At 33.8% G+C, this 14841-nt stretch overlaps 1 protein-coding gene across 1 annotated transcript in view; it reads right to left on the bottom strand.

Annotated features, from left to right (window-relative positions):
• htt (huntingtin) overlaps positions 1-14841 on the bottom strand; it is a 212775-nt gene that overhangs the window by 62677 nt on the left and 135257 nt on the right. Inside the window, exons 36-39 of the mRNA XM_081734750.1 lie at positions 11598-11816; positions 5007-5223; positions 4355-4493; positions 2230-2403 (exon numbers count right to left, since the gene is read on the bottom strand). Coding sequence (XP_081590876.1) covers positions 2230-2403; positions 4355-4493; positions 5007-5223; positions 11598-11816 — 749 coding nt within the window. The remainder of the gene's footprint in view (positions 1-2229; positions 2404-4354; positions 4494-5006; positions 5224-11597; positions 11817-14841) is intronic.

Genomic DNA, 14841 nt, shown 5'->3' with positions numbered 1-14841 from the left:
TTTAGAGTTTTATTACTAGAATGAAGGTAGGAATCGAGATTGGTGGTGTAATCTGTTGGTATCTGTAAATACGTTTGTAGTTTGAAGGCAGGAATATAACTGAAAAGCTCTTATTCCTATGTTTACATTAACTTGTATAAGTAGGTCCAATTTATGATACGAGAAACATCTACATAACATCACGAAATCTAATTTAGCTTGAAGTATACCTTTCACACAATCTGCTTCAAATTCTATATACATATATTTAAAACAAATATATCTAAAGGTACTTAATGAATAACTAACTAACTCTATGGTCTATGAAACCCGGAGACTCAATGCCGCGTTCCCAAAAACTTTCCACTGACTTCTGTCCGTAGCCAACTGGATCCAGTTTTTACTTTGCATTTCTATTTCTGCGAGATCTATTTTATTATTATTGTCCTATCTGCGCCTAGGTCTCCCTAATGGTCGTTTTCCGATTGGATTTCCAGTTAAAACTTACAAAGCGTTCCTACTTTTTTCCATTCTGGCTACATGACCTGCCAATTTAAGCCTCCTAGACTTGATGATCCTAACAATATTTAGTAAATTTATAAATTACGAAGTTCCTCGTTATGAAGTTTCCGCTATTCCCCATTTCCGTTCCTCTTGGATCCCAATGTCCTCAGGATCTTGTTCTCAAATACTTTTAGTCTACGTTATTCCTTCAGAGTAAGCGACCATATTTCGCAACCATGCAGTACAACAGGCATGATTATCGTAGCTACTTAATGAGCAATTCAAAAATATTAAATAGTGGTCGTACGCACAAAAAATAAAAATTGGCCATATGGCTGGCAACTCAACGTAAAATAACCACCTGTCTCATGAGAGATTCGATTCCAATATCTCTCCAGCTCATCATCCAGATTTTTTAAAAAACGTAATTGCATTGCTGTGCTATGCCTTCAGCTGTTTAAATAACATCTCGAAAGACACGGCACAATATAGGGCACTCTTTTCGCTAGTGATACTGTTTCGGGTTAGCAGAAGACCCGGGTTAGCTTCCGATGGAAGTCATATGGATCAAACCCACGTTACATATATATATCTGATTCACGATTGATTAATCTCGATACTGGTATGGGACGGTAACTTCAAACTAACCAACATATATATATATATATATATATATATATATATATATATATATATATATATATATATATGCATGTAATAGTAATGAATTTGTAAATAACAATGGAGTTACTTATTTTATTTCTGAAAATTTCAAATATATAAGAATAATGAGAAAAAGCGGAAAGGCTATTCTTAGTTATATACTGAACTTCATGTACTGATCAGAACATTCAGTTATCGTATTGGTGACGAACACAAAAAATATTCCTAGTTGCTTCAATTAAATGTCCACTAAAAGCAGGGAATTCGTGTTACTATTCGGTTCAAAATCTCTTGTCGTCGCGAATTCTGTCGAGGAATTTGAAGCTTAAAATATACAAAAGGATAATCATGCCCGTTGTTTTGTATGGCTGCGAAACATGGTCACTTACTCTGAGGGAAGAACATAGACTGAAAGTATTTGAAAACAAGATCCTGAGACGAATATTCGGACCCAAGAAGAACGGGAATGGGGAATGGCGGAAACTTCATAACGAGGAACTACATAATTTATACGGTTTACCCAACATTGTTAGCAGGGGCGGATCCAGGACGGACTTCTGGGGAAGGGGGGGCGGTCGGCGGCAATACTGCTACTTTTAAGAGCTCCAAACTTGTTATGGATGGGTTTATTTATATATAAAATAAGAGTTTCCTCTTGTGGGGGGGGGGGGCGATCGCCCCGATCGCCCCCCTCTGGATCCGCCCCTGATTGTTAGGGTCGTGAAGTCTAGGAGGCTTAGGTGGGCGGGTCATGTAGCTAGAATGGAAGAAAGTAGAAACGCTTTCAAAGTCTTGACTGGAAGACCAATCGGAAAACGACCATTAGGAAGACTTAGGCGCAGATGGGAGGACAATATTAAGATGGATCTCGCAGAGATTGGAATACAAAGTAGAAACTGGATGCAGTTAGCTAAGGATAGAAGTCAATGAAGAGCTTTTGTGAACGCGGCATTGAACCTCCGGGTTCCATAGGCCATAGAGTTAGTTAGTTAGTTAGTTGCTTCGACTATACTTGCACAATAATACAGTCGATTGTGCATGAAGAAATATCCTAAGGCAAACTTCATTTACTTTAAAACATACCTAAAGATAAACTGTTCCAAGACCTCTTCCTGCAAATACTCAACAGGAAGCGGAGGTACTTGAGTTTTTGTAGGTCCTCCAAAGTCAATGTCCCAACCTTGCAACCAAACTTGCGGTGGTGTGATAACATAGGAATTTACGAGAGGCATCCTCGCTAAACTTATTATCAAACTCCTAGAAGAAGAAGAAAGAAAAGAATCAAAATTTACTTTAGCTGTAAGTATCTAAAATAGTAAACACAGCCATGTCTTACACATTTCTATATTTAAAAAATAAACAATTACTGAGTACGCTCTTGTACTAGAGATTATATAGCAATGTCCATTGTAATACTGAGATAAAGTTTGAATTTCTAATATTACAACCGCTAGTAGATATGGCACTATAATTTTTACTAACATCTACACTCGTTGCTTATCCCATTGAAGAAACACTTGCTTCTTACAAGCAGGTTTACTCAGTGTATTGGCGATTTCCTCTTCATAGACATTGGATTTTTTTTTTTTTAATATATAATTACGGTTTATAGTACCATATCTTACATACCATATAGTACCATAGTTTATAGTACCGAAGGATTGAATACATTCCTTCGTGTTATGAATATTCATCCCTGTAATGGGAAAGACGGTTAGCTTCAAGCGTCATTCTTATTTCTGAATTTTATAGCGTTTCACTCGAAAAAAATCAATAGTAATCAACATTTGCAAATACTGTATATTCAATATATAATGAGTTACTTAGTGACGCGCTTTTTCGTATTTAGTGAGCGATCGAGGGTTCGCTTCCCGAAAGACAGAATGTGATTCGAATTCTACGTTGAACTGTGCAGCCACAAGTAATATATATACTCGTGAAATTGGACGCTAAACATAAACAAGTTAGAAATGAACCTAGTCTCTTCGCAGCCAAGACGCTAATGATCACGACTTCTTTATACACACAGTCTCTAAGTTCGATTCTCGGTGAGCCACTTGCCTCGCAAGGTTCCGATCCAACAGACAGGAAACCCCACTTCAGCCTCACATAGCCTCGGCACTGGAACTTCATAGTCAAGCGGAACCAAGATGGTTTATTTGTAAATAAGCCCCAAATTACAGATGAACCCGGATATTCAAAAGTGCTTTATAATTTCTTTTTGTCCTCATGATTTTGCTTATATTTTTCATTTATTTTTTTCCTCATAAGCATTTTAAAAATGTTCTACTGTTTTAAAAAACACGTATTAAAAAAACAGTACTTTCTTTGCAATCACAAGTAAGATTTTATTTCTCTTTTCTTTCTTTCTCTCTCTCTCTTTCTCTCTCTGTCACATACACAAACAAACACACACACACACACCAACATGCACAAACTGGGACACCCCTGCATTGATCAAGTATAACATTCTAGTTTATTTGCTTCGGTTCTTTCAAGCTTAAGATGTAAGTAAAAACACATTAAGAACAAGTAATAAAGAAATTAAGTCTACCTGATGGATAACAATAAGATATGATACAAAATGCAATGAGCTGATCAGTACGGTACTGTATACCTACTTTTGGGCCATCCTGTATATCCTTTTATCCATCCAAACAAACCAATATTTAGAGATTTTCTTTTTCGTTAAGACTCACAGGACAGTTCCAGCTGAGGACTCACCGGGATGTACACGAAGTGGCAACAGCGTACCACGTGCTTCTCCAAACATCAATTTATTTCTAGTTTTGAAAACACTATAGGGTGGTAACTTACTATTAGCAATTAGCGTAATGCACTAAGACGATTGATGCTTATGTAAGAGTTCTCATTGTATCTTCCTACAAAAAGCATTACACATCTCTCAAGCAGGGTTGTATAACATTGTAGGATACTAGCGTTACACACAGACTGGGACGTTCTCCTTCTATAATAAAAAATACACATTTTGCTACCTCTAATACTGTAACGTTTTATTCTTTTATTGTTGTAACAATGTAATAGTTTTTTTTTTTTAAAAAAAAAAAAAAAGCCTACGCACTATTATTTGCAATAACGTCGTGCACAGCTAAAGAAAATTGATTTATCTTCTATTCGATCAAATATTATAATGTTATTCTTTAAAATTATACTTATTGTTTTAACATAAGAGTAAAGTTATTCTTACTTCAGAGGTTCAGCGAGAAACGCTGGTATGCGATCCATTTTCATGCTAGTTCTTTCCAACCATGAAACCAAGGTAGCCATCTGATGACATGCATGAGCTGGACAGACACATTCAGGGTCATCAAGTGCTTTTTGTAGCCCTAAACAAAATAATTAATAACAATATATATATATATATATATATATATATATATATATATATATATATATATATATATATATATAACAACAAAAGCAGAAGTGTTCTTAATTAGCATTTTGTTGCTTAAAATATAGGGTGGACCAAAATTCTATACATAGAAAATTTTATATTATCATCTTTACAGATTCAGAATTCTTATGTAATATATTCAAGCTAGAATGAAAGTGCCTAGCAAGGAGACTTTTGACTCACCATGTTCAATCATCATCATTAAAAAAAACATACAATGTATGTTATTTTCTTTTGCAGTTGACTGCATAATATGTTTCCATGTCTAGAGTTTGAGTCTGTTTGGGTACCATATGGACGGTCAGCTCCAAAGATCACTTAACACGCACAACGAAGAGTTTGTAAATGAAAAGTTCCCTTATAATAATAATAATAATAATAATAATAATAATAATAATAATAATAATAATAATAATAAAAAAAAAATTAAACTCTGACAAACCTGCCGCAGGAGAATTAGCAGTAAGTTCTTCTTTCTGCAAGAACTGAACAATTTGTAGAACACATCCAATACTAGAAGCCACCCACGTAACATTCTGGGAAAGACCCATAACGCCAGAGAGATTAGGATCTTCAAGAATAGTTTTCACACCCATTAATCCCACGTGAATGTAATGGGGCTGCGGTTTTTTCTCATGTATAATCAACCAACTGATTGCCTATAAAAGAGAGTATATCAACTGAAGTCACTGTTTTGAAAATAGTAAACAGTTTACCAGTATGAGATTAGAATTATACGAATACAGCAAATAAATAAATAAATAAATAATTTACCGCTGATTTCTGTACTGAGTGCTTACTTAACAAAATAGGGTAATACAGTGAAACCTGTCTTTAGCGGAATCGAGCGGGACTTGCAAAAATTTCCTTTAAAATCAGGTTTCCGCTTAGTGGAGGTAAACCTTTCCTTTTTTTTTTTTTTTTTAAAGATACATGCTTATAAAGGAGCATACTGAGAAAATATATTGCTGTACGTACATTGTTCGATTACAGTACTTCTTTCTTCTACGAATAAATATACAAAAAATAAATAAATAAATAAATAAATAAAATGAATACAAAATATACTATGCACACGTTACTTTATTTTTCTAATAGCCAAGCAAGGTTTTCTGTGTACATTGCTGCTTGGCTGCTTGACTTTCCGCATACACTTTAGCCTGAGAAATTATACTAAGTGAATCAGAATCATTTTTCTGTAAGGCAAATTTTTGCAGTAAAACTTCTGAGGGCCTCTTGATATGTAGCCTATTTATTCTACACTCTTCTTCGAACTCGGTATCGTATTCTTCTTCTTCCTCTATCTCGTTTTCTTCTTTCCGACATTCCGTATGATTCTTGATTAAGTTGCGGGGATTAAGGACAATTTGTGGGGGTGAATATGAGTAGTGGTTGGGGAAGGTAACACTGTCCAGAAATATTTAACAAAAGAACGAACATTTTATCGCAGACAGTGTAACGTATATGTCTCACAAAATGTCTAAACATCTTCTAAACGCTGTAGTCCGGAACTCAGAATTTTCCGTTAAATGTTTATTTTTCTTTCCGTTGTCCGCGTAACACAGTTTCCGCTTAGTGAAGGGACTTTTACACGTTTTGTTCTCCAAAATTCATGGGACCGTAAAATATTTCCGTTCAAGACAGTTTTCCGTTTAATAAAGGGTCCGTTGAAGACAGATTTTACTGTATTTAAGAAAATAATAAGAATAATGTGGAAAGACCAATAATATTGATCTTTAATTTTTAGGAATAGGTATAATTATGTTGTATTTTGTTACATTATGGAAAGAATATTTTTGTAAAGACAAAAATTTCAATCACTACGTATAATATTTGATGTGTAACGTTTTGATGTAATCACTTGTTTGTATAGTTGTTTACGTATACTGATTGGAGTTTTACGTAATACAGGCCAAGTTTAAATATGGAGTAAGTAGACAGATTGCACAAATTGCACGGATGACAAGGATTCCTCAGATTTCATAAATTTTGAGGAACACACAAATTTTAGACAAATTTTCCAGCTAGTGAATTCTCCATAGTTCTGGCGAAGTTTTACATCCACGAGCAACGACGTCATTATTGGAATCACTTAAAGTCAGTGAAATTTTATGTATATAACGATCCAAAATTTGTCCAAAATTATTTCGAGACAGAGAAGTTGATGCTAGAGGAGAGAATTGCCGGTTAGTTAAACTAAACCACGTGTGGAGGCACCTTGGAAAGCCACTCGATCTGGTAGTCAACCTTAAAGCACCAAATCATGCTCTCATCATTCAGTACAACTTAGTGTGAAGTTTAGAATTTTCGTTAAAGTTCAAATATTAATGAGATCTATATTGCTATTGAATGGAACAATATCAGGATACAAAGTCAGGAGTTGGTACACCGAGCCTACGGAGATCTTCAAGTCATGGAATCAGGTCACAAACTCACTGTAGTTATTCTATCAGGCCTTGTTTCCACATTGTAAAACTAAGCACAACACTCTGAGCAAGGCAATGTCATAAAAATATATAAAAACAAAAACACGTAACATATTTCAACTAGTGGTGGGCACAAAAACCGGTTTTTCGGTTTTCGGTTTTTAGAAAAACCGGTTCGGTTTTCGCCGAAACCGGTTATCGGTTTTCTCCAAAACCGGTTCGGTTTCTCAGCTGATACGGTTTCGGTTTTCTTCAAAACCGATTCCGGTTTTTTTCCCAAAATTTGTTCTATTTCTGACCAGAATGGTGTTTCGTTGTTCTCCGGAAACCGAATCCATTTCCACAGAAATAGTTTTATGTGGTTTCGAAAAGTTTTCACCGAAACCAGTTTCGGTGAAAACCGAACCGGTTTTGAAGAAAACCGAAACCGGTTTTGGAGAAAACCGAAATGTCGGTTTTTCGGGTTTCGGTTTTTATAGAAACCGGTTTTCGGTTTTTATAAAAACCGGTTTTGACCACCCCTAATTTCAACACATTAACTGTGTCTTATTCGGACTTCCACTCCTCTTCAAGCAGAGAAGGAGTGGAAATATGATGAAGACACAGTTAATATGTTGAAATTATTACGTGTTTGTGTTTTTATATATTTTTATCACATTGCCTTGCTCAGTGTGTTGTATTTAGATTCACTGTGTGTATAGATACACTCACTGTCCACGCCTATGAGTACAGTCAAGCATACAAAAACAACACAACCATTTCCATTACAATATTTTATATTAAACATTCACACACATGAAATTAAAGCTCGTTTCTTTACGAATTCTCATCCTCTTAAACATATTTAAAACTTACCACAGGAGTTTGGTTAGGAAGGATCTATGTGTTAATGTGTAAAACTCAAAACCCTATCGCTAAAGTTTAATTTGACCGTCCCCGAAGCTAAGTATTTTTATTCACATCAATATATATATATTTCCTCAATAATACATACATACATACATACATACATACATACATACATACATACATACATACATACATACATACATACATACATACATACATACATACATACATACATACATACATACATACATACATACATACATACATACATACATACATACATACATACATACATACATACATACATACATACATACATACATACATACATACATACATACATACATACATACATACATACATACATACATACATACATACATACATACATACATACATACATACATACATACATACATACATACATACATACATACATACATACATACATACATACATACATACATACATACATACATACATACATACATACATACATACATACATACATACATACATACATACATACATACATACATACATACATACATACATACATACATACATACATACATACATACATACATACATACATACATACATACATACATACATACATACATACATACATACATACATACATACATACATACATACATACATACATACATACATACATACATACATACATACATACATACATACATACATACATACATACATACATACATACATACATACATACATACATACATACATACATACATACATACATACATACATACATACATACATACATACATACATACATACATACATACATACATACATACATACATACATACATACATACATACATACATACATACATACATACATACATACATACATACATACATACATACATACATACATACATACATACATACATACATACATACATACATACATACATACATACATACATACATACATACATACATACATACATACATACATACATACATACATACATACATACATACATACATACATACATACATACATACATACATACATACATACATACATACATACATACATACATACATACATACATACATACATACATACATACATACATACATACATACATACATACATACATACATACATACATACATACATACATACATACATACATACATACATACATACATACATACATACATACATACATACATACATACATACATACATACATACATACATACATACATACATACATACATACATACATACATACATACATACATACATACATACATACATACATACATACATACATACATACATACATACATACATACATACATACATACATACATACATACATACATACATACATACATACATACATACATACATACATACATACATACATACATACATACATACATACATACATACATACATACATACATACATACATACATACATACATACATACATACATACATACATACATACATACATACATACATACATACATACATACATACATACATACATACATACATACATACATACATACATACATACATACATACATACATACATACATACATACATACATACATACATACATACATACATACATACATACATACATACATACATACATACATACATACATACATACATACATACATACATACATACATACATACATACATACATACATACATACATACATACATACATACATACATACATACATACATACATACATACATACATACATACATACATACATACATACATACATACATACATACATACATACATACATACATACATACATACATATATATATATATATATATATATATATATATATATATATATATATAAAATAAATAAATAAATAAATAAAAATTAAAATAAAAATTAAATTAAATTAAATTAAAATTACGCAATAATTTTCATTGTACAAGCTTTGATTTCAGTAGACTTAAACCTGATTTAAACTACTCGCTGATCAAAACATACGTTTATTGTAAAATTTATTAACGTGTAACAGTTTCGCCAACTATCCACTTGGCTTCATCAAACACTATCTGGATAGTGGCGAAACTGTTACACGTTAATAAATTTTACAATAAACGTATGTTTTGATCGCCACTATCCAGATAGTGTCTGATGAAGCCAAGTGGATAGTTGGCGAAACTGTTACACGTTAATAAATTTTACAATAAACGTATGTTTTGATCGCCACTATCCAGATAGTGTCTGATGAAGCCAAGTGGATAGTTGGCGAAACTGTTACACGTTAATAAATTTTACAATAAACGTATGTTTTGATCGCCACTATCCAGATAGTGTCTGATGAAGCCAAGTGGATAGTTGGCGAAACTGTTACACGTTAATAAATTTTACAATAAACGTATGTTTTGATCGCCACTATCCAGATAGTGTCTGATGAAGCCAAGTGGATAGTTGGCGAAACTGTTACACGTTAATAAATTTTACAATAAACGTATGTTTTGATCGCCACTATCCAGATAGTGTCTGATGAAGCCAAGTGGATAGTTGGCGAAACTGTTACACGTTAATAAATTTTACAATAAACGTATGTTTTGATCGCCACTATCCAGATAGTGTCTGATGAAGCCAAGTGGATAGTTGGCGAAACTGTTACACGTTAATAAATTTTACAATAAACGTATGTTTTGATCAGTGGGTAGTTTAAATCAGATTTAAAATTACGTGGTTCAAAGCCTAGAGGGGTGCAACCTTTTTTTAAGTGGCCTTCTAGGACAACACTAATTTCCAAAAACTACATAAAAATAAAAGTAAACGGCTGACCCTACATAAAAATATAAGTAAATGACCAAGCGACCGAGCTCACTTCATAGCTAAAAAGCTTGTAAATATAATAATACTGTATTTTCCGCCATGTAAGACGCACTTCAGTTCACAATTTTGAGGAAAAAAATATTTGCACTGCAAATTATGAAGTTTTTATTATTTTTTAATATAGTGAAATCTTTTACAAGTAACATATATGGAGTTACTCCAATGTTAGTTAAATGTACGATTGTATGCTGTCTGAAAATGTCTATAGCGTGTGTGCGTCCAGAGAAAGAATACATATTGTGAAATGGTAAACAGAGCGATTATATCCAAACTCCATTTCAGGGGCGTCATTTAGGGGGGGGGGCAATTGCCCCCCTGAGTTTGAGGTTTATATGGATTTTATCAATAGAATAGTAGAGTGAAAAACGCGAAATTTTACTTATATCAAGGGGTCTCCCCCCCCAAGCAAAATCTGAAATGACGCTCCTGCTCCATTTACTGTGCTATTGTACTGTATGTAACTGGAATACTGTTGTACACTGGAAGCAAGGAACAAATTAATCAATTCATAATCGGGAAAACTTATTGAAACTGAAACAACTAAAATTTCTGTATCTGTAAGACACACCCCATTTTTGGACTTACCCTTAAAGAAAGAAACAAAAAAAAAAAAAAAAAAAAAAGAAAAAAGAATGCGTCTAATACGCCGGCAAATACGGTAATACTAGAGCAAAGGAGCTTTTTAATATCATAATAAATGTATGAAAATAGAACAGCAACAGATAGCTTACATAAAGACGTGAAATGTCAAAATATAATCGTAAAGCAGTAGCGTTCGATAGGAACATCAACGCTAATACTGTCAGGTCAACCATAAATTGTTCTTTCTATTTACGCTATCTAATTATCTAATTACTTACTTCCAAACAGAGAACACCGAATTTTGCCACATCACTCCACGATTCACCAGGCACATCAGGACTCCACGCAAGCTTGCTCAATGTTTTTAAATAACAAGTAACAGCTGGTATAATTTGGAACAAAGATTCCCAAAATTCTGCCTCGGAGAATAATTCCCCAATTCGATTCGTATACTTAATTTCTTTTGACGTGGCTTGTCTTCCAATTGGATTGTAGACCTTAAAATAAATACAAATAAAATGGTTATGGAAGCGATTGTGTGCGCTAATAATTTCTGCAATAAATTATTTTTGACAAGTTAATGACTCTGCAATAAATTATTTTTGACAAGTTAATGACAGAGTTAAAAAATTACATACAGTCACTCACACGTAATGCTCCACTTCCCCTCGCTTGAGCTCCGGCATGTTCTGTATTCCAATCTAGTTTATTTACATGTGTTCATTGCTTTATTACATGTTTTATGTTCTAATCTCCTCACTTATTGTGCTGTCTTTTTATATATATTGTTCTACTTATTGATTTCATATGCTGGTGCTTCTTGGAACTAACTTTCAATGGTGCTTCTGTCATTTTTCCCAGCCCGTACAGTCCCCTCTTTATCTGGGAACAAACTTTTTGTGAAAATGTACCTAGCAAAAGTGTACAATGAATGTTGCAGAATTGGTTTTAATGATATCTCATACTCATCACGCTGTTTGTAGCAGAGTCCAAGAAAATAACAATCCACAATTTGCATCCACCTTCTTTATATCCTTGTTTCCTAATCCAGGTTTTTTGGAAAGTAATATTTGTGATGTCTCCTTAACTTCATCTGTGCTGAACTGGTGTAATGCCATGTCGCCCAATGACAAGACAAAATATGAGTAGTGAAAGAAGTTTTATATTTGATCAATAATTTCTAGTAGCGCTTTTAAACGTAACCTTCAAATTAAATATTTATTTTAACATAAATAAAATTTAAACTTATAGTGACTATAGATATCAATGAAAGAGGAAACAACTGATTTTTAGCACACATTAGATCCTCTGTAGATGTGAATTTAAAAACACACAAAGAGTAAAAAAGTTACTGGACCGAGACTCGGACCCGGGACTGCCGGCATACCGTGCCGATGCGATAACCACTAGGCCACCCAGTCCACTTTCCAGAACAGCCACTCACTCTCACACTTTCCATTCGGACCAAGTGGTATTGTACCACAGACCACTGCTGTACTTGGACAATCCCTCAAGGAGAGCACTGACCTCGGGAGTAGAGTGGCTGTTCTGGGAAAGGGACTGGGTGGGTAGTAGTTAACTCATCGGCACAGTATGTCGAAGGTCTCGGTACAGTCAGACACTTTTTAACTCTTTGTGTGTTAATAGTGATTATATTTTTTTCCTATTTAGTACTGAAAGTGTACGTTGTAATACCCAGCAGCATTGTGCTACCTGTACGTGCAATAAATTTATATATGTATATTTTAAATTGAATGACCTACATAATAAAAGCTATAATGTATAATACCAATCCTGTCTGTAAATTATTATTATATTTATATAAAAGTTAAGTTGATTAACTTTAGATCCTCCCTCTTTGATTTCTTCTTAAAAATAAATAAATAAAATAAAAACAAGAATTTTAGGAATGATCCAGAAAATGGATCAAAAGATTGCGATCTTCACCAATAATTAGTTTTTGGATCAGGGTCCACAAAATTTTTGAACGGTCCCTAAATCGAGTTTTCGTATTTTTTAGGGAATAAGTACATCATACTGAGTTAAGTGATAGTTTGGATTTGGCTACACTACATATATTTGTCCAGATACAAGGTGTACAAGAAAATGGATATATATATATATATATATATATATATATATATATATTTAAATCAGAGGAGAGAGAGTTTTTGAGTGGCCCCGAAATCAAGTTATCGTATTTTTACGGAATAACCACATCATACTGAGTAAAGTGATAGTTCTGGTTTGGCTACACTACATTTATCTCTCCACATATGGAACGTACAAGAAAATGTTTGATTGAACGAAATATCTTGGATTTTTTAGATCAAGGCCCACAAAATTCTTGAATGGCCCCTGAATCGAGTTTTCGTATTTTTTGCGGAATAAGCACATCATACTGACTGAAATGATAATTTGGGTTTGGCTACACTATGTGTAGTTCTCCACATATAAAACCTACAAGAAAATTTTTGCCTGAAATATATCCCTTTCCGAATCCCGGCTTTTTGGGCTATTTTTTAGACTTTCAGTCAAGCAGCTACTGCATCGTCACTATTTATCCTAGGATCATGGTTCATACCTCATTCTCTTCAGAATGGAGCTGGCTTTCAAATGGTACCACTTGCGTGCTCATACCATATACCAGGAGCGGGGAAAATGATGTCAAAGGGAAAATTTCGGAGGGATTTTTTTTTCTCGCACTTTGGGCCCCTCTGGAGCGGTCCTGTGTGAACGTAGCCATCTTTAAAAAAATCTGATAAATAGTACTTGGTATACTGAATGTGTGTGCCAAATTTCAAGTTTCTATCTTGAATACTAAGGGCGGGAGAAATTTTATCGAAATTCCCACCATGCCCCAAATTACCGTAAAACACCATTATCTCAGGTAAAAAATTTCCTGAGACATCCCTAATTACCCTAGGGTCATGTTTCGCCCATCATTCTCTTCAGAATAGAAGTGCCTTTCAGGCGGTACCATTCACTTGTCTTCATCATGTATCTAAGGCGGGAAAATCCCGTGAAAGGGATTTTTTGCTAAAATTTCCCTTTTTCAACGTTTAGCCCCTCTGTACCCCCCTGTTTTAACACAGAAGTACGAAAAAAAATCTGTTAAATACTCCTTGGTGGACTGAATGTTTATGCACAATTTCAATCTTCTAGTTGCAAAAATAAGCCCGCAAAAAATAATACCGAAAATGTCCAAAATTCCCCTATACAGAAGTATATTTTGATAAAAATTCCCTGACACTTCCCTAATTACCCTAGGGTCATGTGTCGCACATCATTCTCTTCAGAATAGAACTGCCTTTCAGACGGTAACATTCACTTGTCTCCATCATGTATCTAAGGCGGTAAAATCGCGAAGAAAGGGATTTTTTGGTAAAAATATCCCTTTTTTCAACTTTTTGCCCCTCTGGATCCCCCTTTGTTTTAACGTAGAAATCTGAAAAAAAAACTGGTAAATACTACTCGGTGGACTGAATGTTTGTGCAAAATTTAAATCATCTACGTGCAAAA

This window comes from Thermobia domestica, chromosome 12, assembly GCF_964235325.1.
Source record: "Thermobia domestica chromosome 12, izTheDome1.hap1.1, whole genome shotgun sequence".
NCBI lineage: Eukaryota > Metazoa > Arthropoda > Insecta > Zygentoma > Lepismatidae > Thermobia > Thermobia domestica.
Note: the sequence above shows the minus strand (reverse complement) of the source record. Positions and strands in the feature narration are given on the sequence as shown.